The sequence below is a fragment of the Petromyzon marinus genome, unplaced genomic scaffold (genome assembly GCF_048934315.1).
Source record: "Petromyzon marinus isolate PM22_M1 ecotype Great Lakes invasive population unplaced genomic scaffold, UKy_Petmar_22M1.pri1.0 PM_G_Scaffold_54, whole genome shotgun sequence".
Classification (NCBI taxonomy): Eukaryota; Metazoa; Chordata; class Hyperoartia; order Petromyzontiformes; family Petromyzontidae; genus Petromyzon; species Petromyzon marinus.
The window spans coordinates 274,970-300,265 of NW_027423007.1; the positions used below are offsets into that span (position 1 = coordinate 274,970).

Genomic DNA, 25,296 nt, shown 5'->3' on the forward strand with positions numbered 1-25,296 from the left:
ATGCCACAAACCCGGCGACCCGAGGACTCCCGCTCACATCCAACCCCGGTGGCGAAAATCTGAACCGGTCCCTGGGCTTCCCCTAGGTCGACTCGGCCTCAAATGAGTACCCGGTGCGGTGCGTAGTAAACATCGCCACCGGGGAGACAAAGGCGGCCGGGCGCGGTGCCGGCCACCCACCCCCTCTTGCGCAACTAACGACACTCGCCCCTACTGTCCGTCACGGGCTACACGGGGGATCTTTGTCTTCGTCTGCCACGGGCTGTCTGTGTGCGCAGGCGGTCGAGGATGCAGTCTGCCTCCTCCAGCAGCTGAGCGTGCACATCCTGTACCACATCCCGGACGTGAAGGGCTCCAGGGTGGGCAGGGTGGGGGGGGGCTGGGGAGAAGCTGCCAGCCGCAGCTTCACCATGAAGAGAGGTGACCCCCCCTTCCACTCCCTCCCCCTCACTCCCTCCCCCCTCACTCCCTCCCCCCTCACTCCCTCCCCCCTCACTCCCCCCCCTCACTCCCTCCCCCCTCACTCCCCCCCCCCTCACTCCCCCCCCTCACTCCCTCCCCCCTCACTCCCTCCCCCCTCACTCCCTCCCCCCTCACTCCCTCCCCCCTCACTCCCTCCCCCCTTACTCCCTCCCCCTCACTCCCTCCCCCCTCACTCCCCCCCCCTTACTCCCTCCCCCTCACTCCCTCCCCCCTCACTCCCCCCCCCTTACTCCCTCCCCCTCACTCCCTCCCCCCCTCACTCCCTCCCCCTCACTCCCTCCCCCCTCACTCCCTCCCCCCTCACTCCCCCCTCACTCCCTCCCCCCTTACTCCCTCCCCCCCTCACTCCCTCCCCCCTATACACGACACTAGTAGTGTATAGGGTAGTGTAGAGTGTAGTAGTGTATAGTAGTGTATAGTGTAGTGTAGTTTGTGATAGTGTAGTGTATAGTGTAGTGTAGTTTGTGATAGTGTAGTGTATAGTAGTGTAGTGTATAGTGTGGTGTAGTTTGTGATAGTGTCGTGTAGTTTGTGATAGTGTAGTGTAGTTTGTGATAGTGTAGTGTAGTGTGTTATAGTGTAGTGTAGTTTGTGATAGTGTAGTGTATAGTAGTATAGTGTAGTGCAGGGGTGGGCAAATTTTTTTACTCGCGGGCCACAATGGTTTCTAAAATTTGACAGAGGGGCCGGGCCAGGAACAGATGGATGAAGTGTTTGTGTGAACTAAATATAAATGACGTGTTAAAAATCATTACATGAAAGGATTTGGCCTTTAACAGGTAGCAAAGCGTTTATTTGCAAGGCAGTTTAACAAATCGCACGAATATGAACAATACAAAAACACGTCGTAGCGTGACTGATCAAACATCATGAAAACATCTGAGCCATATACACCACACTCCCGGTCAAAGTGCGCCATCTAATGGGGAAACGGGGGCATTAAAGGGGAAAGGGAACATTTAATTTAATAATAATATTTGGACGGCGGGCCGGATTCAAAAGCCCAACGGGCCGTATACAGCCCGGGGGCCGTACTTTGCCCACGTCTGGTGTAGTGTATAGTGTAGTGTATAGTAGTGTATAGTAGTGTAGTGTATAGTAGTGTAGTGTATAGTAGTGTATAGTAGTGTAGTGTATAGTAGTGTAGTGTATAGTAGTGTAGTGTATAGTAGTGTAGTGTATAGTAGTGTAGTGTATAGTAGTGTATAGTAGTGTATAGTAGTGTATAGTGTACGGTAGTGTAGTGTATAGTGGTGTAGTGTATGGTAGTGTAGTGTATGGTAGTGTAGTGTATAGTAGTGTAGTGTATAGTAGTGTAGTGTATAGTGGTGTAGTGTATAGTGGTGTAGTGTATGGTAGTGTAGTGTATAGTAGTGTAGTGTATAGTAGTGTAGTGTATAGTGGTGTAGTGTATGTTAGTGTAGTGTATAGTAGTATAGTGTATAGTAGTGTAGTGTATAGTTGTGTAGTGTATAGTAGTGTAGTGTATAGTAGTGTAGTGTATAGTAGTGTAGTGTATAGTAGTGTAGTGTATAGTAGTGTAGTGTATAGTGTAGTGTATAGTGGTGTAGTGTATGGTAGTGTAGTGTATGGTAGTGTAGTGTATAGTAGTGTAGTGTATAGTAGTGTAGTGTATAGTGGTGTAGTGTATAGTGGTGTAGTGTATGGTAGTGTAGTGTATAGTAGTGTAGTGTATAGTGTAGTGTATAGTTGTGTAGTGTATAGTAGTGTATAGTGTACGGTAGTGTAGTGTATAGTGGTGTAGTGTATGGTAGTGTAGTGTATGGTAGTGTAGTGTATAGTAGTGTAGTGTATAGTAGTGTAGTGTATAGTGGTGTAGTGTATAGTGGTGTAGTGTATGGTAGTGTAGTGTATAGTAGTGTAGTGTATAGTAGTGTAGTGTATAGTGGTGTAGTGTATGGTAGTGTAGTGTATAGTAGTGTAGTGTATAGTGTAGTGTATAGTAGTGTATAGTAGTGTATAGTGTACGGTAGTGTAGTGTATGGTGGTGTAGTGTATGGTAGTGTAGTGTATGGTAGTGTAGTGTATAGTAGTGTAGTGTATAGTAGTGTAGTGTATAGTGGTGTAGTGTATAGTGGTGTAGTGTATGGTAGTGTAGTGTATAGTAGTGTAGTGTATAGTAGTGTAGTGTATAGTGGTGTAGTGTATGGTAGTGTAGTGTATAGTAGTGTAGTGTATAGTAGTGTAGTGTATAGTAGTGTAGTGTATAGTAGTGTAGTGTATAGTAGTGTAGTGTATAGTATAGTGTAGTGTATAGTATAGTGTAGTCTATGGTAGTGTAGTTTGTGACAGTGTAGTGTATAGTGTAGTGTAGTTTGTGATAGTGTAGTGTAGTATAGTGTAGTGTAGTTTGTGATAGTGTAGTGTAGTTTGTTATAGTGTAGTGTAGTTTGTGATAGTGTATAGTATAGTGTATAGTAGTGTAGTGTATAGTGTAGTGTAGTTTGTGATAGTGTGAAGTATAGTGTATAGTAGTGTAGTGTATGGTGTAGTTTTTGATAGTGTGTGGTGTAGTTTTTGATAGTGTGTAGTGTAGTGTATAGTGATAGTGTGTAGTGTAGTGTGGTTTGTGATAGTGTATAGTATAGTGTATAGTAGTGTAGTGTATAGTATATGGTGTAGTTTGTGATAGTGTATAGTATAGTGTATAGTAGTGTGGTGTATAGTGTATGGTGTAGTTTGTGATAGTGTGTAGTGTATAGTAGTGTATGGTAGTGTAGTTTGTGATAGTGTAGGGTATAGTAATGTAGTGTGTAGTAGTGTATAGTAGTGTAGTGTATAGTGTAGTGTATAGTATAGTGTAGTCTATGGTAGTGTAGTTTGTGATAGTGTAGTGTATAGTGTAGTGTAGTTTGTGATAGTGTAGTGTATTATAGTGTAGTGTAGTTTGTAATAGTGTAGTGTAGTTTGTTATAGTGTTGTGTAGTTTGTGATAGTGTATAGTGTAGTGTATAGTAGTGTAGTGTATAGTAGTGTAGTGTATAGTGGTGTAGTGTATGGTAGTGTAGTGTATAGTAGTATAGTGTATAGTAGTGTAGTGTATAGTTGTGTAGTGTATAGTAGTGTAGTGTATAGTAGTGTAGTGTATAGTAGTGTAGTGTATAGTAGTGTAGTGTATAGTAGTGTAGTGTATAGTGTAGTGTATAGTGGTGTAGTGTATGGTAGTGTAGTGTATGGTAGTGTAGTGTATAGTAGTGTAGTGTATAGTAGTGTAGTGTATAGTGGTGTAGTGTATAGTGGTGTAGTGTATGGTAGTGTAGTGTATAGTAGTGTAGTGTATAGTGTAGTGTATAGTTGTGTAGTGTATAGTAGTGTATAGTAGTGTATAGTGTACGGTAGTGTAGTGTATAGTGGTGTAGTGTATGGTAGTGTAGTGTATGGTAGTGTAGTGTATAGTAGTGTAGTGTATAGTGGTGTAGTGTATGGTAGTGTAGTGTATAGTAGTGTAGTGTATAGTGTAGTGTATAGTAGTGTAGTGTATAGTAGTGTATAGTATGTATAGTGTACGGTAGTGTAGTGTATAGTGGTGTAGTGTATGGTAGTGTAGTGTATGGTAGTGTAGTGTATAGTAGTGTAGTGTATAGTAGTGTAGTGTATAGTGGTGTAGTGTATAGTGTAGTGTATAGTAGTGTAGTGTATAGTAGTGTATAGTAGTGTATAGTGTACGGTAGTGTAGTGTATAGTGGTGTAGTGTATGGTAGTGTAGTGTATGGTAGTGTAGTGTATAGTAGTGTAGTGTATAGTAGTGTAGTGTATAGTGGTGTAGTGTATAGTGGTGTAGTGTATGGTAGTGTAGTGTATAGTAGTGTAGTGTATAGTAGTGTAGTGTATAGTGGTGTAGTGTATGGTAGTGTAGTGTATAGTAGTATAGTGTATAGTAGTGTAGTGTATAGTTGTGTAGTGTATAGTAGTGTAGTGTATAGTAGTGTAGTGTATAGTAGTGTAGTGTATAGTAGTGTAGTGTATAGTAGTGTAGTGTATAGTGTAGTGTAGTGTATAGTGGTGTAGTGTATGGTAGTGTAGTGTATGGTAGTGTAGTGTATAGTAGTGTAGTGTATAGTAGTGTAGTGTATAGTGGTGTAGTGTATAGTGGTGTAGTGTATGGTAGTGTAGTGTATAGTAGTGTAGTGTATAGTGTAGTGTATAGTTGTGTAGTGTATAGTAGTGTATAGTAGTGTATAGTGTACGGTAGTGTAGTGTATAGTGGTGTAGTGTATGGTAGTGTAGTGTATGGTAGTGTAGTGTATAGTAGTGTAGTGTATAGTAGTGTAGTGTATAGTGGTGTAGTGTATAGTGGTGTAGTGTATGGTAGTGTAGTGTATAGTAGTGTAGTGTATAGTAGTGTAGTGTATAGTGGTGTAGTGTATGGTAGTGTAGTGTATAGTAGTGTAGTGTATAGTGTAGTGTATAGTAGTGTAGTGTATAGTAGTGTATAGTAGTGTATAGTGTACGGTAGTGTAGTGTATAGTGGTGTAGTGTATGGTAGTGTAGTGTATGGTAGTGTAGTGTATAGTAGTGTAGTGTATAGTAGTGTAGTGTATAGTGGTGTAGTGTATAGTGGTGTAGTGTATGGTAGTGTAGTGTATAGTAGTGTAGTGTATAGTAGTGTAGTGTATAGTGGTGTAGTGTATGGTAGTGTAGTGTATAGTAGTGTAGTGTATAGTAGTGTAGTGTATAGTAGTGTAGTGTATAGTAGTGTAGTGTATAGTAGTGTAGTGTATAGTAGTGTAGTGTATAGTGTAGTGTATAGTATAGTGTAGTGTATAGTATAGTGTAGTCTATGGTAGTGTAGTTTGTGATAGTGTAGTGTATAGTGTAGTGTAGTTTGTGATAGTGTAGTGTAGTATAGTGTAGTGTAGTTTGTGATAGTGTAGTGTAGTTTGTTATAGTGTAGTGTAGTTTGTGATAGTGTATAGTATAGTGTATAGTAGTGTAGTGTATAGTGTAGTGTAGTTTGTGATAGTGTGTAGTATAGTGTATAGTAGTGTAGTGTATGGTGTAGTTTTTGATAGTGTGTGGTGTAGTTTTTGATAGTGTGTAGTGTAGTGTATAGTGATAGTGTGTAGTGTAGTGTGGTTTGTGATAGTGTATAGTATAGTGTATAGTAGTGTAGTGTATAGTATATGGTGTAGTTTGTGATAGTGTATAGTATAGTGTATAGTAGTGTGGTGTATAGTGTATGGTGTAGTTTGTGATAGTGTGTAGTGTATAGTAGTGTATGGTAGTGTAGTTTGTGATAGTGTAGGGTATAGTAATGTAGTGTGTAGTAGTGTATAGTAGTGTAGTGTATAGTGTAGTGTATAGTATAGTGTAGTCTATGGTAGTGTAGTTTGTGATAGTGTAGTGTATAGTGTAGTGTAGTTTGTGATAGTGTAGTGTATTATAGTGTAGTGTAGTTTGTAATAGTGTAGTGTAGTTTGTTATAGTGTTGTGTAGTTTGTGATAGTGTATAGTGTAGTGTATAGTAGTGTAGTGTATAGTAGTGTAGTGTATAGTGGTGTAGTGTATGGTAGTGTAGTGTATAGTAGTATAGTGTATAGTAGTGTAGTGTATAGTTGTGTAGTGTATAGTAGTGTAGTGTATAGTAGTGTAGTGTATAGTAGTGTAGTGTATAGTAGTGTAGTGTATATTAGTGTAGTGTATAGTGTAGTGTAGTGTATAGTGGTGTAGTGTATGGTAGTGTAGTGTATGGTAGTGTAGTGTATAGTAGTGTAGTGTATAGTAGTGTAGTGTATAGTGGTGTAGTGTATAGTGGTGTAGTGTATGGTAGTGTAGTGTATAGTAGTGTAGTGTATAGTGTAGTGTATAGTTGTGTAGTGTATAGTAGTGTATAGTAGTGTATAGTGTACGGTAGTGTAGTGTATAGTGGTGTAGTGTATGGTAGTGTAGTGTATGGTAGTGTAGTGTATAGTAGTGTAGTGTATAGTGGTGTAGTGTATGGTAGTGTAGTGTATAGTAGTGTAGTGTATAGTGTAGTGTATAGTAGTGTAGTGTATAGTAGTGTATAGTAGTGTATAGTGTACGGTAGTGTAGTGTATAGTGGTGTAGTGTATGGTAGTGTAGTGTATGGTAGTGTAGTGTATAGTAGTGTAGTGTATAGTAGTGTATAGTGGTGTAGTGTATAGTGTAGTGTATAGTAGTGTATAGTAGTGTATAGTGTACGGTAGTGTAGTGTATAGTGGTGTAGTGTATGGTAGTGTAGTGTATGGTAGTGTAGTGTATAGTAGTGTAGTGTATAGTAGTGTAGTGTATAGTGGTGTAGTGTATAGTGGTGTAGTGTATGGTAGTGTAGTGTATAGTAGTGTAGTGTATAGTGTAGTGTATAGTAGTGTAGTGTATAGTAGTGTATAGTAGTGTATAGTGTACGGTAGTGTAGTGTATAGTGGTGTAGTGTATGGTAGTGTAGTGTATGGTAGTGTAGTGTATAGTAGTGTAGTGTATAGTAGTGTAGTGTATAGTGGTGTAGTGTATAGTGGTGTAGTGTATGGTAGTGTAGTGTATAGTAGTGTAGTGTATAGTAGTGTAGTGTATAGTGGTGTAGTGTATGGTAGTGTAGTGTATAGTAGTGTAGTGTATAGTAGTGTAGTGTATAGTAGTGTAGTGTATAGTAGTGTAGTGTATAGTAGTGTAGTGTATAGTGTAGTGTATAGTGTAGTGTATAGTATAGTGTAGTCTATGGTAGTGTAGTTTGTGATAGTGTAGTGTATAGTGTAGTGTAGTTTGTGATAGTGTAGTGTAGTGTAGTTTGTGATAGTGTAGTGTAGTTTGTTATAGTGTAGTGTAGTTTGTGATAATGTATAGTATAGTGTATAGTAGTGTAGTGTATAGTGTAGTGTAGTTTGTGATAGTGTGTAGTATAGTGTATAGTAGTGTAGTGTATGGTGTAGTTTTTGATAGTGTGTGGTGTAGTTTTTGATAGTGTGTAGTGTAGTGTATAGTGATAGTGTGTAGTGTAGTGTGGTTTGTGATAGTGTATAGTATAGTGTATAGTAGTGTAGTGTATAGTATATGGTGTAGTTTGTGATAGTGTATAGTATAGTGTATAGTAGTGTGGTGTATAGTGTATGGTGTAGTTTGTGATAGTGTGTAGTGTATAGTAGTGTATGGTAGTGTAGTTTGTGATAGTGTAGGGTATAGTAATGTAGTGTGTAGTAGTGTATAGTAGTGTAGTGTATAGTGTAGTGTATAGTATAGTGTAGTCTATGGTAGTGTAGTTTGTGATAGTGTAGTGTATAGTGTAGTGTAGTTTGTGATAGTGTAGTGTATTATAGTGTAGTGTAGTTTGTAATAGTGTAGTGTAGTTTGTTATAGTGTTGTGTAGTTTGTGATAGTGTATAGTGTAGTGTATAGTAGTGTAGTGTATAGTAGTGTAGTGTATAGTGGTGTAGTGTATGGTAGTGTAGTGTATAGTAGTATAGTGTATAGTAGTGTAGTGTATAGTTGTGTAGTGTATAGTAGTGTAGTGTATAGTAGTGTAGTGTATAGTAGTGTAGTGTATAGTAGTGTAGTGTATAGTAGTGTAGTGTATAGTGTAGTGTAGTGTATAGTGGTGTAGTGTATGGTAGTGTAGTGTATGGTAGTGTAGTGTATAGTAGTGTAGTGTATAGTAGTGTAGTGTATAGTGGTGTAGTGTATAGTGGTGTAGTGTATGGTAGTGTAGTGTATAGTAGTGTAGTGTATAGTGTAGTGTATAGTTGTGTAGTGTATAGTAGTGTATAGTAGTGTATAGTGTACGGTAGTGTAGTGTATAGTGGTGTAGTGTATGGTAGTGTAGTGTATGGTAGTGTAGTGTATAGTAGTGTAGTGTATAGTAGTGTAGTGTATAGTGGTGTAGTGTATAGTGGTGTAGTGTATGGTAGTGTAGTGTATAGTAGTGTAGTGTATAGTAGTGTAGTGTATAGTGGTGTAGTGTATGGTAGTGTAGTGTATAGTAGTGTAGTGTATAGTGCAGTGTATAGTAGTGTAGTGTATAGTAGTGTATAGTAGTGTATAGTGTACGGTAGTGTAGTGTATAGTGGTGTAGTGTATGGTAGTGTAGTGTATGGTAGTGTAGTGTATAGTAGTGTAGTGTATAGTAGTGTAGTGTATAGTGGTGTAGTGTATAGTGTAGTGTATAGTAGTGTAGTGTATAGTAGTGTATAGTAGTGTATAGTGTACGGTAGTGTAGTGTATAGTGGTGTAGTGTATGGTAGTGTAGTGTATGGTAGTGTAGTGTATAGTAGTGTAGTGTATAGTAGTGTAGTGTATAGTGGTGTAGTGTATAGTGGTGTAGTGTATGGTAGTGTAGTGTATAGTAGTGTAGTGTATAGTTGTGTAGTGTATAGTGGTGTAGTGTATGGTAGTGTAGTGTATAGTAGTGTAGTGTATAGTGTAGTGTATAGTAGTGTAGTGTATAGTAGTGTATAGTAGGGTATAGTGTACGGTAGTGTAGTGTATAGTGGTGTAGTGTATGGTAGTGTAGTGTATGGTAGTGTAGTGTATAGTAGTGTAGTGTATAGTAGTGTAGTGTATAGTGGTGTAGTGTATAGTGGTGTAGTGTATGGTAGTGTAGTGTATAGTAGTGTAGTGTATAGTAGTGTAGTGTATAGTGGTGTAGTGTATGGTAGTGTAGTGTATAGTAGTGTAGTGTATAGTAGTGTAGTGTATAGTAGTGTAGTGTATAGTAGTGTAGTGTATAGTAGTGTAGTGTATAGTGTAGTGTATAGTATAGTGTAGTGTATAGTATAGTGTAGTCTATGGTAGTGTAGTTTGTGATAGTGTAGTGTATAGTGTAGTGTAGTTTGTGATAGTGTAGTGTAGTATAGTGTAGTGTAGTTTGTGATAGTGTAGTGTAGTTTGTTATAGTGTAGTGTAGTTTGTGATAGTGTATAGTATAGTGTATAGTAGTGTAGTGTATAGTGTAGTGTAGTTTGTGATAGTGTGTAGTATAGTGTATAGTAGTGTAGTGTATGGTGTAGTTTTTGATAGTGTGTGGTGTAGTTTTTGATAGTGTGTAGTGTAGTGTATAGTGATAGTGTGTAGTGTAGTGTGGTTTGTGATAGTGTATAGTATAGTGTATAGTAGTGTAGTGTATAGTATATGGTGTAGTTTGTGATAGTGTATAGTATAGTGTATAGTAGTGTGGTGTATAGTGTATGGTGTAGTTTGTGATAGTGTGTAGTGTATAGTAGTGTATGGTAGTGTAGTTTGTGATAGTGTAGGGTATAGTAATGTAGTGTGTAGTAGTGTATAGTAGTGTAGTGTATAGTGTAGTGTATAGTATAGTGTAGTCTATGGTAGTGTAGTTTGTGATAGTGTAGTGTATAGTGTAGTGTAGTTTGTGATAGTGTAGTGTATTATAGTGTAGTGTAGTTTGTAATAGTGTAGTGTAGTTTGTTATAGTGTTGTGTAGTTTGTGATAGTGTATAGTGTAGTGTATAGTAGTGTAGTGTATAGTAGTGTAGTGTATAGTGGTGTAGTGTATGGTAGTGTAGTGTATAGTAGTATAGTGTATAGTAGTGTAGTGTATAGTTGTGTAGTGTATAGTAGTGTAGTGTATAGTAGTGTAGTGTATAGTAGTGTAGTGTATAGTAGTGTAGTGTATAGTAGTGTAGTGTATAGTGTAGTGTAGTGTATAGTGGTGTAGTGTATGGTAGTGTAGTGTATGGTAGTGTAGTGTATAGTAGTGTAGTGTATAGTAGTGTAGTGTATAGTGGTGTAGTGTATAGTGGTGTAGTGTATGGTAGTGTAGTGTATAGTAGTGTAGTGTATAGTGTAGTGTATAGTTGTGTAGTGTATAGTAGTGTATAGTAGTGTATAGTGTACGGTAGTGTAGTGTATAGTGGTGTAGTGTATGGTAGTGTAGTGTATGGTAGTGTAGTGTATAGTAGTGTAGTGTATAGTAGTGTAGTGTATAGTGGTGTAGTGTATAGTGGTGTAGTGTATGGTAGTGTAGTGTATAGTAGTGTAGTGTATAGTAGTGTAGTGTATAGTGGTGTAGTGTATGGTAGTGTAGTGTATAGTAGTGTAGTGTATAGTGCAGTGTATAGTAGTGTAGTGTATAGTAGTGTATAGTAGTGTATAGTGTACGGTAGTGTAGTGTATAGTGGTGTAGTGTATGGTAGTGTAGTGTATGGTAGTGTAGTGTATAGTAGTGTAGTGTATAGTAGTGTAGTGTATAGTGGTGTAGTGTATAGTGTAGTGTATAGTAGTGTAGTGTATAGTAGTGTATAGTAGTGTATAGTGTACGGTAGTGTAGTGTATAGTGGTGTAGTGTATGGTAGTGTAGTGTATGGTAGTGTAGTGTATAGTAGTGTAGTGTATAGTAGTGTAGTGTATAGTGGTGTAGTGTATAGTGGTGTAGTGTATGGTAGTGTAGTGTATAGTAGTGTAGTGTATAGTAGTGTAGTGTATAGTGGTGTAGTGTATGGTAGTGTAGTGTATAGTAGTGTAGTGTATAGTGTAGTGTATAGTAGTGTAGTGTATAGTAGTGTATAGTAGTGTATAGTGTACGGTAGTGTAGTGTATAGTGGTGTAGTGTATGGTAGTGTAGTGTATGGTAGTGTAGTGTATAGTAGTGTAGTGTATAGTAGTGTAGTGTATAGTGGTGTAGTGTATAGTGGTGTAGTGTATGGTAGTGTAGTGTATAGTAGTGTAGTGTATAGTAGTGTAGTGTATAGTGGTGTAGTGTATGGTAGTGTAGTGTATAGTAGTGTAGTGTATAGTAGTGTAGTGTATAGTAGTGTAGTGTATAGTAGTGTAGTGTATAGTAGTGTAGTGTATAGTAGTGTAGTGTATAGTGTAGTGTATAGTATAGTGTAGTGTATAGTATAGTGTAGTCTATGGTAGTGTAGTTTGTGATAGTGTAGTGTATAGTGTAGTGTAGTTTGTGATAGTGTAGTGTAGTATAGTGTAGTGTAGTTTGTGATAGTGTAGTGTAGTTTGTTATAGTGTAGTGTAGTTTGTGATAGTGTATAGTATAGTGTATAGTAGTGTAGTGTATAGTGTAGTGTAGTTTGTGATAGTGTGTAGTATAGTGTATAGTAGTGTAGTGTATGGTGTAGTTTTTGATAGTGTGTGGTGTAGTTTTTGATAGTGTGTAGTGTAGTGTATAGTGATAGTGTGTAGTGTAGTGTGGTTTGTGATAGTGTATAGTATAGTGTATAGTAGTGTAGTGTATAGTATATGGTGTAGTTTGTGATAGTGTATAGTATAGTGTATAGTAGTGTGGTGTATAGTGTATGGTGTAGTTTGTGATAGTGTGTAGTGTACAGTAGTGTATGGTAGTGTAGTTTGTGATAGTGTAGGGTATAGTAATGTAGTGTGTAGTAGTGTATAGTAGTGTAGTGTATAGTGTAGTGTATAGTATAGTGTAGTCTATGGTAGTGTAGTTTGTGATAGTGTAGTGTATAGTGTAGTGTAGTTTGTGATAGTGTAGTGTATTATAGTGTAGTGTAGTTTGTAATAGTGTAGTGTAGTTTGTTATAGTGTTGTGTAGTTTGTGATAGTGTATAGTATAGTGTATAGTAGTGTAGTGTATAGTGTAGTGTAGTTTGTGATAGTGTATAGTATAGTGTATAGTAGTGTAGTGTATAGTGTATGGTGTAGTTTTTGATAGTGTGTAGTGTAGTGTATAGTGTATGGTGTAGTTTGTGATAGTGTGTAGTGTAGTGTGGTTTGTGAAAGTGTATAGTATAGTGTATAGTAGTGTAGTGTATAGTGTATGGTGTAGTTTGTGATAGTGTATAGTATAGTGTATAGTAGTGTGGTGTATAGTGTATGGTGTAGTTTGTGATAGTGTGTAGTGTATGGTAGTGTATGGTAGTATAGTTTGTGATAGTGTAGGGTATAGTAATGTAGTGTGTAGTAGTGTATAGTAGTGTAGTGTATGGTAGTGTAGTGTAGTTTGTGATAGTGTAGTGTATAGTGTAGTGTAGTTTGTGATAGTGTATAGTAGTATAGTGTAGTGTAGTTTGTGATAGTGTAGTGTAGTTTGTGATAGTGTATAGTATAGTGTATAGTATTGTAGTGTATAGTGTATGGTGTAGTTTGTGATAGTGTGTAGTGTAGTTTGTGATAGTGTATAGTATAGTGTATAGTAGTGTAGTGTATAGTATATGGTGTAGTTTGTGATAGTCTGTAGTGTAGTGTATAGTGTATGGTGTAGTTTGTGATAGTGTGTAGTGTAGTGTAGTTTGTGATAGTGTATAGTATTGTAGTGTATGGTGTAGTTTGTGATAGTGTGTAGTGTAGTTTGTGATAGTGTATAGTATAGTGTATAGTAGTGTAGTGTATAGTGTATGGTGTAGTTTGTGATAGTGTGTAGTGTAGTGTATAGTAGTGTAGTGTATAGTGTTTGGTGTAGTTTGTGATAGTGTAGTGTAGTTTGTGATAGTCTAGTGCAGTGGTTCTTAACCTTGTTGGAGGTACCGAACCCCACCAGTTTCATATGCGCATTCACCGAACCCCTCTTTAGTGAAAAATAAAATGTGATTTTTTTTCAAATTCAAGACATAGATATGTTTTTTACTGGTACACAAAATGAGCCGTGCATGAACATTACCTTGTTCAAAGAATAAAACCAACACAATGCATAAACTCACAACAAATTACATACCTGGAAATCAATGTGACTTCTGCTGTTGCCTTTGAGAGATCAGTTCAGATATGCGTGGCTTCACCTTGGCAAGTGCCACTCTCATGTCATTTTCACAGCAAAGTCTGTTCCTTTTCTTCGTTTTTATGTCCAGCATCCTCGAAAAGGATTGCTCACAAAGATATGTTGTAACAAATGGTATAAAAAAATCCAGGGCTTTCTTAGCAATAACTGGATACTTGTTCATTTGTCGACACCAAAACGTTGAGAGCGTTGTTGTTCTGAAGAGTTGCTGTTGAACCTGGCTCTGCTGAATTTCAATGATTTCGTCGAGGAATTCATCATTGACATCTGCTGTTTCAACAGCAAACGTGAACGGCTGTCTCACCCATGCTGGATATGACTCTCTTGTAGGGAAATATCCGTCGAGAGACTTTGCAAGCTCATCTAAGTACGTGGCAATTGTTTGCTTCAGTTCCGTGGATACAGAAATATCTCCGATTCCAGACACATCTTCGATCTTACTTGCACAGTCGTCCAGAAGCGGGAAGTTTGCGAAGTTATTGTTCTCTGTTCGTCGTTTCCATGACGGTAGCTTTTTTTGAAAAGCCTTCAGGTGTTCTTCCGCTTCCATGATATTGACTCCACCACCCTGCATCTGCTGATTGAGATGATTGAGAGCTGCGAATATATCAGCCATGTACGCTAAAATGAGAATGAACTCAGGATTTTTGAAGCAATCTGCATGGCAGTGTTGGTGCTCTTGCAAAAACAGGGCTAATTCCACACGCATGGCAAAAACACGATTCAGCACCTGTCCCCGGGATAACCAGCGAATATTAGAATGGAGCAGAAGTACCTCAAATTCAGAGCCCATTTCTTTACACAGCTCACTGAAGATGCGGTGCCTCAGAGCACTTTTTCGCACATAGTTCACACATTCCACCACAGTTTTTAATACTTCTGCCATTTTTGGAGGTAAGGTTTTTGTTGCCAACGCATGCCTGTGCAGAATACAATGCGTCACAATGATGTGTGGTGCATCGGCCTTTACTAGCGCACCAAAACCAGACTTTCTTCCCAGCATGACTGGAGCTCCGTCCGTACAAACTGCAGAAACCATATCCCATGAAAGATTGTTGTCTCTGAAGAAGTCATCCACAAGCTTCTTCACATCGGCTGCCTTCGTTGTTGTTGTAAGAGGCTTACAAAATAAAAACTCTTCTTTTATCATGTCGTCTTTCACATAGCGTACAAAAACAGCAAGCTGGCTTAGATCAGAAACGTCTGTGGTTTCGTCGAGTTGAAGGCTGAATTTTGCCGGGCTTGAAATCAGATCCGCGACTACTTGAGCCAAGATGTCTTTACTCATGTCTTCTATTCTGTCACTGACGGTGTCATTTGAAAGGGGAATTTGGGATAATTTACCTTCGGCCGCTGTTCCGAGTATCAGATTCGCCATCTTTAATGCAGCTGGTTTCACAAGTGTTTCACCAATGGTGTGTGGCTTGCCCTGCTTTGCGATCAGGTAAGCAACTTCGTACGATGCTGTCAGGATCGGTTTGTTAACAGGTACAAATCCAAGAGCAGGCAGAGTGGCCCTTTCATCGAATCTGGCTCTCTTCACCCTGAATTCAGCAAGTGTTGTGTTCTTGTATTCCCCGTCTCCATGCAGCTTCAAGAAGTGTTCCTTTAGTTTTGCCGGTGCAAGACTAGAGTTGCTCAACTTGGCGTTGCAAATCATGCAGATAGGACGCTCACTCCCATCACGTTCCGTGATACATGAGAATCCATGTTGTACATATTCGTCCGACCACTTTCTTCTTTTGCCCGACATAGTTAGTATGGATAAAATATTAAAGAAATCACACGACGTACGACAACAACAGTCACACGTTGACTACTGAGTATGCACTAAATTCCCCGCAGCGCTGATTGGCCAAGCAGTGTAGCATGATCATCTGCAGCCAGTGATGGCCAAGCAGGCCGTGTGTGTCATCACAAATTTACACAATAATTCAAGTGTGTCCGGACCTCCGTGGCGGGGGCTCTGCCGAACCCCTGAGATCAACTCACCGAACCCCTGGGGTTCGATCGAACCCAGGTTAAGAACCACTGGTCTAGTGTATAGTAGTATAGTGTAGTGCAGGGGTGGGCACATTTTTTGACTCGCGGGCCACAATGGTTTCTAAAATTTGACAGAGGGGCCGGGCCAGGAACAGATGGATGGAGTGTCTGTGTGAACTAAATATAAATGACGTGTTAAAAATCATTACGTGAAAGGATTTGGCCTTTAACAGGTAGCAAAGCATTTATTTGCAAGGCAGTTTAACAAATCGCACGAATATGAACAATACAAAAACACGTCGTAGCGTGACTGATCAAACATCATGAAAACATCTGAGCCATATACACCACACTCCCGGTCAAAGTGCGCCATCTAATGGGGAAATGGGGGCATTAAAGGGGAAAGGGAAAATTTAATTTAATAATAATATTTGGACAAGTTCGGCGGGCCGGATTCAAAAGCCCAACGAGCCGTATACGGCCCGGGCGCCGTACTTTGCCCATGTCTGGTGTAGTGTATAGTGTAGTGTATAGTGGTGTAGTGTATAGTAGTGTAGTGTATAGTAGTGTAGTGTATAGTAGTGTAGTTTATAGTAGTGTAGTGTATAGTAGTGTAGTGTATAGTGTAGTGTATAGTGTAGTGTATAGTGTGTATAGTAGTGTAGTGTATAGTAGTGTAGTGTATAGTGGTGTAGTGTATAGTAGTGTAGTGTATAGTAGTGTAGTGTATAGTAGTGTAGTGTATAGTAGTATAGTGTATGGTAGTGTAGGGTATAGTTTAACACGTAGGCTTTCGCGACCAATATTATTCATAATAACGGTTTTTGGGTTAGATCGCGTTTATTTATAAATGTGTCGTAACCCTCCACCACCCGACACGGCCAATCAGCAAAAAAGTGTCACGTTGATAAAAGACAAATAATTCACTACTTTAGCCCACCGGTGTGTTGAAGAGTGAATCCACATTTACAGTTTGAGTACGACGTTTCGCCAATTGCCCGATGATGCTGGAAGTACTTACCAGCGAAACGTCGTACTCAAACTGTAAATGTGGATTCACTCTTCAACACACCGGTGGGCTAAAGTAGTGAATTATTTGTCTTTTGTCAACGTGACACTTTTTTGCTGATTGGCCGTGTCGGGTAGTGGAGGGTTACGACACATTTATAAATAAACGCGATCTAACCCAAAAACCGTTATTATGAGTGTAGGGTATAGTAATGTAGTGTGTAGTAGTGTATAGTAGTGTAGTGTATAGTAGTGTAGTGTATAGTAGTGTAGTGTATAGTAGTGTAGTGTATAGTAGTGTATGGTAGTGTAGGGTATAGTAATGTAGTGTGTATTAATGTATAGTAGTGTAGTGTATGGTAGTGTAGTGTATAGTGTAGTGTATAATGTAGTGTATAGTAGTGTAGTGTAGTCTATGGTAGTGTAGTTTGTGATAGTGTAGTGTATAGTGTAGTTTGTGATAGTGTAGTGTAGTTTGTGATAGTGTAGTGTAGTTTGTTATAGTGTAGTGTAGTTTGTGATAGTGTGTAGTGTAGTGTAGTTTGTGATTGTGTATAGTATAGTGTATAGTATTGTAGTGTATAGTGTATGGTTTAGTTTGTGATAGTGTGTAGTGTAGTTTGTGATAGTGTATAGTATAGTGTATAGTAGTGTAGTGTAGTTTGTGATAGTGTGTAGTGTAGTTTGTGATAGTGTATAGTATAGTGTATAGTAGTGTAGTGTATAGTGTATGGTGTAGTTTTTGATAGTGTGTAGTGTAGTTTGTGATAGTGTATAGTATAGTGTATAGTAGTATAGTGTATAGTGTTTGGTGTAGTTTGTGATAGTGTAGTGTAGAGTAGTGTAGTATATAGTGTATGGTGTAGTTTGTGATAGTCTGTAGTGTAGTGTATAGTGTATGGTGTAGTTTGTGATAGTGTCTAGTGTAGTGTAGTTTGTGATAGTGTATAGTATTGTAGTGTATGGTGTAGTTTGTGATAGTGTGTAGTGTAGTGTAGTTTGTGATAGTGTATAGTATAGTAGTATAGTGTATGGTGTAGTTTGTGATAGTGTGTAGTGTATAGTAGTGTAGTGTATAGTGTTTGGTGTAGTTTGTGATAGTGTGTAGTGTAGTGTAGTTTGTGATAGTGTATAGTATAGTGTATAGTAGTGTAGCGTATAGTGTATGGTGTAGTTTGTGATAGTGTGTAGTGTAGTTTGTGATAGTGTATAGTATAGTGTATAGTAGTGTATAGTGTATGGTGTAGTTTGTGATAGTGTGTAGTGTAGTTTATGATAGTGTATAGTATAGTGTATAGTAGTGTAGTGTATGGTGTAGTTTGTGATAGTGTGTAGTGTAGTGTAGTTTGTGATAGTGTATAGTATAGTGTATAGTAGTGTAGTGTATAGTGTGTGGTGTAGTTTGTGATAGTGTATAGTAGTATAGTGTATGGTGTAGTTTGTGATAGTGTGTAGTGTATGGTGTAGTTTGTGATAGTGTATAGTATAGTGTATGGTGTAGTTTGTGATAGTGTATAGTATAGTAGTATAGTGTGTAGTGTAGTGTAGTTTGTGATAGTGTATAGTATAGTGTATGGTAGTGTATAGTGTATGGTGTAGTTTGTGATAGTGTGTAGTGTAGTGTATAGTAGTATAGTGTAGTTTGTGATAGTGTATAGTATAGTATATAGTAGTATAGTGTATGGTGTAGTTTGTGATAGTGTGTAGTGTATGGTGTAGTTTGTGATAGTGTATAGTAGTATAGTGTATGGTGTAGTTTGTGATAGTGTGTAGTGTATGGTGTAGTTTGTGATAGTGTATAGTATAGTAGTGTGTAGTGTATGGTGCAGTTTGTGATAGTGTGTAGTGTATGGTGTAGTTTGTGATAGTGTATAGTATAGTGTATAGTAGTATAGTGTATGGTGTAGTTTGTGATAGTGTGCAGTGTATGGTGTAGTTTGTGATAGTGTATAGTATAGTGTATAGTAGTATAGTGTATGGTGTAGTTTGTGATAGTTTGATGTACGGGCGTTGTGCAGGCAGTGAGCTGCTGTACCAACCCGACACGGTCAGCTGCTACGTGTCTCTGCTGCAGCAGTCACACAACACGGTCATCCTGCAAGCAGCAACCAGCACCATCTACAGCCTGGCCAGCGGAGACACCGAGGTGGGTGGGGGGGGGGTGACGTCACTGCACCACAAAACAAATGGCCGCTACTCAGCGACGGTGACGTCACTGCACCACAAAACAAATGGCCGCCACTCAGCGACGGTGACGTCACCGCGGTGCTCCTGCTCCCGGCCGCGTGTGCGTTGTGGGCCACGAGAAGCAAGATGACCCACGTTCCCTAGCAACGCTCCTTAGCAACGCTCCCTAGCAACGCTCCCTTGCAACGTTCCCTAGCAACGCTCCTTAGCAACGCTCCCTAGCAACGTTCCCTAGCAAGGTTCCCTAGCAACGCTCCCTAGCAACGTTCCTTAGCAACGCTCCTTTGCAACGCTCCCTAGCAACGTTCCCTAGCAACGCTCCCTTGCAACGCTCTCTAGCAACGCTCGCTAGCAACGTTCCCTAGCAACGCTCCTTAGCAACACTCCCTAGCAACGCTCTCTAGCAATGCTCGCTAGCAACGTTCCCTAGCAACGCTCCCTAGCAACGCTCCCTAGCAACGCTCTTTAGCAACGCTCCCTAGCAACACTCCCTAGCACCGCTCTTTAGCAACGCTCGCTAGCAATGCTCACTAGCAACGCTCCCTAGCAACGCTCTTTAGCAACGCTCCCTAGCAACGCTCCCTAGCACCGCTCTTTAGCAACGCTCCCTAGCAACGTTCCCTAGCAATGCTCCCTAGCAACGCTCCCTAGCACCACTCTTTAGCAACGCTTCCTAGCAACGCTCGCTAGCAATGCTCGCTGGCAACGCTCCCGAGCAACGCTCCCTAGCAACGCTCGCTACCAACGCTCCCTAGCAACACTCCCTAGCAACGTTCGCTACCAACGCTATCTAGCAACGCTCTCTAGCAACGCTATCTGGCAATGCTCCCTAGCAATGCTCCCTGGCAACGCTCCCTAGCAACGCTATCTAGCAACGCTCTCTAGCAACGCTCCCTAGCAACGCTCGCTACCAATGTTCACTGTTTGATGTGCCGTCTGCTTGGTGGTGTCGCGTTGCCGTGCGTCGTCGCGAGCAGTGGTCGGCGTTGGCCCGCACGGTCGTCGCCCACAACGGGGGGCTGCTCTGCCTCGTGGAGCAGCTGCGGAGCGATCACCAGCTGCTGGCATTCACCTCGGTGCACGCTCTGCGAGTCCTCGCTCGGAATGACCCCAACAACCAGCGCCTCATCGGTGGGATGCGGGTGGGGGGGTGGGGGTGGGGAGGTAGTGATGGGGGGATGGAGGTGGTGATGGAGTTGATGATTGAGGTGGTGATGGGAGTGGTGATTGAGGTGGTGATGGAGTTGATGATTGAGGTGGTTATGGGAGTGATGATTGAGGTGGTGATGGGAGTGGTGATGGAGGCCGCTTACCACTATCTCTCCGCACTCCCCAGGGCTGTACAACGGCGTGAGGATCCTCACCGTGATGCTGCCTGACGTTGGTGAGGGTGGTGAGGGTGGCGACGCCTCCCGGCTGGGTGAAAACGGGGTGTCGGCGGTGCTCTGGGCGCTCACTGTGCTGGTGTCCGGCAGCGCCGCCAACGCTCAGCGCCTGCAGGGCAGCGGTGGCATTGGGCGCGTCGTGGCCATCCGCACCAGCCGGTGAGCAGGGGGGGGGGGGGGGGTACACACTCACCACCACCACTCACCACTCTCACCGCACACACTCACCACCACCACTCACCAGGCGTGGTGCTGACTACCCACCTCGTGGTATGCCACAGCGCCGGCCTCCATGGGCGCTGCTGCTCGCTACTAACAGCACTTGCCCCTACAATCTGCTGAGGCTACACGGTTGGGGACCTTTGTCTTTGTGTGTATGTGTGTGTGTGTCTGTGTGTGTGTGTCTGTGTGTATCTGTGTGTGTGTATCTGTGTGTGTATCTGTATCTGTGTATCTGTGTGTGTGTGTGTGTCTGTGTATCTGTGTGTGTGTGTCTGTGTGTATCTGTGTGCGTGTATCTGTGTGTGTGTGTCTGTGTGTGTATCTGTGTATCTGTGTGTGTGTGTCTGTGTATCTGTATGTGTGTCTGTGTGTATCTGTGTGTGTGTGTCTGTGTGTGTGTCTGTGTGTATCTGTGTGTCTGTGTGTGTGTGTCTGTGTGTATCTGTGTGTGTGTATCTGTGTGTGTGTGTCTGTGTGTATCTGTGTCTGTGTGTGTGTGTCTGTGTGTATCTGTGTGTGTATCTGTGTGTATTTGTGTGTATCTGTGTATCTGTGTGTGTCTGTTTATCTGTATGTGTGTCTGTGTGTACCTGTGTGTGTGTCTGTGTGTGTATATCTGTGTCTGTGTGTGGGGAGCGGTAGTGTAGCAGTTAGCGCACTGCGTTACGAACCTACATCTCTGCTTTATTGACCTGGTCAAGGCCTATGATACCATCAGTAGGCCTGGGCTCTGGGTCGTTCTTCGTGCTTTTGGAGTACCTGACCCTCTGCTCACGATCATTAAGGACCTTCATGATGGTGAGCGGACCCGGGTAAAACTACGTGGCCAGGAGTCAGAGCCATTCCCTGTACACCTTGGGGTGCGACAGGGATGTCCTCTGGCTCCCACATTATTTAACATCTATTTTGACCACGTAGTTCGTGAAGCCTTCAATAGCTGTACCGGGGGAATCTCCATATGGTACAGATATAATGGGAGGCTAATCGATGCCCGGGTGCGGTCAAGGGATGGCTCCCTATTGCTCAACCACGTTATGTATGCTGATGATTTGGTAATAGCTGCTCAGTCAGAGGAGGAGTTGGAGACGCTGCTGTTGAGACTGGAGCGTGCCACTAAGAGGTGGGGCCTTACCATCAGCCCCACCAAAACTAAGCACCTGCCTGGGTATTTTGTACCATCGGACACTCCACCCCCACAACTCCCAATCGGTGATGGGGCAGTTGTGGAGAGAGTGGAGAGTTTCCCATACCTGGGCAGTGTGCTTATGACTGGCTCCAGTTTAACAGCAGAGGTCTCACTCCGAATCAGTCGAGCGGCAATATCTTTTCATCGGTTGCGTAACGCTGTGTGGAAGCTACCTGGTCTGTCGCTCCGCACTAAGCTTCAGGTCTTCTCGGCCACGGTCATTCCCTCCCTTCTCTACGCTTGCGAAACGTGGACCCCCCTAATGGAACATCTTCGCCAGTTAGAAACATTTAGGCTGGCCTGCCTACGATCCATCCTGGGTTTAACCAGACTGGATTGTGAGGAGCTCACAAATCCTTGAAAGATCTGGGCAGGGTCCCATCGGTGAGCTCCTCCGGCAGGCAAGGCTGCGATGGCTGGGTCATGTAGCCCGCATGCCCAGCCACCGCATCCCGAAACAGCTTTTGTTCGGCCGGATTGAGGGGGCTAAGCGGGCGCGGCACGGGCTAGAGAAGAGATGGAGTGATGTGGTACAGGAGGACGTGGAGCTGAGTGGACTTGCCGATGACTGGTACCAGCGGTGTCAAGATCGGCCTCTGTGGAGGAGGCTCGTGAAGGATGCTACTGGGCAGTTGGAGGCAGTCGCCCTCCAACAACAACGGAGGACGGAGGAGCGACGCTCAGATCAACGAGCGGAGCGCCGGGTGGCTAAAGCACAGCAGGTTGGCACAGTAGGGGGCACAGGTGGTGCATCAGCCAGTCATCTCAGTCAGTCGACCCGTGGCACCTGGGTCTGCCCCGTGACCTCCTGCCAGCGGGCGTTCGACACTTCACGTGGCCTCAGGGTGCACATAGCCTGGCACAAGCGTCGTGGTGACGTCACCACCACTTAGTGGCGAATGGCGGTTGTTGTTGTTGTCTGTGTGTGTGTCTGTGTGTGTGTGTCTGTGTGTGTCTGTGTGTGTGTGTGTCTGTGTGTGTGTGTCTGTGTGTGTCTGTGTATCTCTGTGTGTGTCTGTGTGTGTCTGTGTGTATCTGTGTGTGTCTGTGTGTATCTGTGTGTGTCTGTGTGTGTGTGTCTGTGTGTGTCTGTGTGTCTGTGTGTGTCTGTGTGTGTCTGTGTGTATCTGTGTATCTGTGTGTCTGTGTGTGTCTGTCTGTCTGTGTCTGTGTCTGTGTGTATCTGTGTGTCCGTGTGTGTCTGTGTGTCTGTGTCTGTGTGTGTCTGTGTGTGTCTGTGTGTCTGTGTGTGTCTGTGTGTATCTGTGTGTGTATATATCTGTGTGTGTGTCTGTGTGTGTATCTGTGTGTGTATCTGTATGTGTGTCTGTGTATGTGTGTGTGTCTGTGTGTCTGTATGTGTGTGTCTGTGTGTATCTGTATGTGTGTCTGTGTGTATGTGTGTGTGTATGTGTGTGTGTCTGTGTGTGTGTCTGGGGAGCGGTAGTGTAGTGGTTAGCGCTACGCTGCGCTACGAACCCGGCGACTCGATTCCCGCTCACGGCCAACACCGGTGACGATTATTTGAACCGGTCCCGGTCCTGGGCCTCTCCTAGGTCGACTCAGCCTCAAATGAGTACCTGGTGCTGTGTAAACATCGCCACTGGGGAGACAAAGGCGGCCGGGCGTGGTGCTGGCCACCCACCCCCTCGTGTACTGTGCCGGCCTTCATAGGTGCTCGCTAACAGCACTCGCCCCTACAGTCTGTTAAGGCTACACGGGGGATCTTTGTCTTTACCTTTGTGCATCTGTGTGTGTGTGTGTGCTGCATCAGGACGGCATGGAGCCAGGATGTATTTGCAGCGAGGGCTTTGCTCACCGCTCTCTGGGCTCACCGCAAGCTCCACGCCAGCTACAAGAATGACGGCTGGGACAGGGAGCACTTCCTGTCACAAAGATTCCTCGAGCAGCAGCGGCGTCAGCGTCAGCGGCAGCTATGGCAGCAGTGGCAGCTGTGGCAGCAGTGGCAGCTGTGGCAGCAGTGGCAGCAGTGGCGTCTGTCGCAGCGGCCGCAGTAGCAGTAGGAGCAGTCGTGGCTGTGGCGTTGTTGTTGATTTTGTTGTTGATGTTTATGATGTTGTTGTTGATGATGTTGATGATGTTGATTTTGTTGTTAAAGATGTTGATGTCGTTCGACTGGTGGGCTATGGGAACGAGGTAACGACGGTAGAATCTGCCGGTGGAGCGAGCCTCTGGAACAAGCGAGACCGTTCAGGAATTGGGGAGATGCGTGGGAGAATCGGGGCTGTTGCAGTGGAGGTCTCCGCCTGTTTGAGTGAACGCGTCTCTACAGTAAAGAAACCATCTCAAGATAAGTGTGACAAGTCTTCATCGCACATGCAATGAATGCACTTGGCACACGCCACACACTCAGAATGCAATTAGACTCGACGCAATCCATTCCTAGAATGAAATTGTTCCGCCGTCCACCTGGTCACCAAATAGTCCAGTGGGTTTATGAACAAACACATTCTCTTGCGGAGGGAGCTGGTAGGAACGTTGGGTTGCTCAGTCAATGGCCAGGGTCAACGGCGGCACCACGTGGTGTATTCCGCAAATATGCCCGACTGTGAGGGCGGGCACTAGCTGGCGTGAGTAGGTTACACGTTGAGTTTTATAAGGGCACCACGGGGTGACCAGCCCCTCCCCACCCAGCCCCACCCCTCCCACCCAGCCCCACCCCTCCCACCCCTCACCCAGCCCCTCCCCACCCAGCCCCTCCCCACCCAGCCCCTCCCCACCCTCCCCTCTCCACCCAGCCCCACCCCTCCCATTTTTGGATGCACGACGGACGGACGGACACAATAATCCCCTGTGGGCTGGTGGTGTAACCAGGAGGTTCCTACCAGTATCATTGAGCTTCAAATCTAATTGATGCGTAGATTCGAATCGCAACCCTTGCAGTCACTAATCTACATAGTCAACACAGTTTGATTGTTTTTTTTTATATGCCAATTAGGACATAGTTTCATGATGTTTAAGTCTCAGTGCGAGTGATATACGCTCGTCATTGCCTTGCTGCTGCTGCTTGAACGAGCGGTGGGGAGCGGTAGTTGTAGTAGCGGTCAGCACTGTGCCGCGCTACGAACCCCCGGACACCCGAGTTCGATTCCTTCCCACGGCCAACACCCAGTGACCAATAAAAAAAACCGTCTGCAATTCTGTTTAACGTCCAGTAGTAGTAGGCTTCTTTAATAACGAGGAATAACAACGTGAACAATAAACAACATCTACATTAACATTCAGAAGTTGTAGGCTTCCGTGACCAATGTTGACCATAATAGATGTTGTTTTTTGGTTAGATCGTGTCGTATTATTGCTCTTTGGTGTTGGCCCCACTTTTGTATGCTCTCGTGGTGTGTGACGTTACGGTGTTGTAATTAAATAAACATTGACGACAATGTAAAATAAAGCAGTTTGTTTCGTGTTGTTTCTTTGCTGGTGGGTTGGGGAATTGAGAACATTCCACACATGGAGTTATTTCCTTGACGGTGGCTTTCATAAATAGGTGGGATAGCAAGATGAGTAATTTTATTATCACTTTCATGTGATCACACGACCAGGTTTCACATGTCTGCATGAAGTCTAGGGCAGTAAGACTGTTTTTAGAGTGCTCGACATACAATTTTAAGGTTGGTACCGTATTTTCCCGCATATAGCCCGCAGACGCATATACCCCGCAAAAATAGCATTTTGTGTAAAACAAATTTCAGATATTCTACCGACACTTCTTTCAAATGTTTCTTGCCGTTGGTTTTTCACACCTGATGATAACCGTTTGTGTTATGGCCGAAACGTCGTGAGAATTTTTATTGTTTTATATATATTTTATTATTTTGTTGTTTCCCTTTAACGTGACTTTACCGAAAGAGCTAAGAATATGAATTACTGCAGTCACGAAAGCTTTGAATCAAAATTTCAGACAGCCCGCACCTCCATATACCCCACATGCATTCATAGATTTAACGTCGTTACCGCAGCTTAATTCCATCATTAAAACTAAGTTTACATTTGTAATACATTACACTATCAATTGTTAACATTAAAATCATAACTTGCACAAAGAAAACAAATTAACCAGAAACGAATGAACTTAAAACAGTAAATAAGTAAGTAAAGTAAATATCCACTAAATAAATAACACGTAACTGGTAGATAAGTAA

General features: G+C 42.4%; 1 protein-coding gene across 1 annotated transcript; it reads left to right on the forward strand.

The window, feature by feature from the left end:
- LOC142917892 (catenin delta-2-like) lies at positions 1-24,545 on the forward strand. Its single transcript, XM_076062235.1, has 6 exons — positions 1-48; positions 279-420; positions 18,172-18,299; positions 19,318-19,471; positions 19,677-19,884; positions 22,908-24,545. The coding sequence occupies exons 1-6, from the start codon at positions 1-3 to the stop codon at positions 23,149-23,151; spliced, it is 924 nt and encodes a 307-aa protein (XP_075918350.1). The 3' UTR covers positions 23,152-24,545.
- Positions 24,546-25,296: the final 751 nt, after the last annotated feature.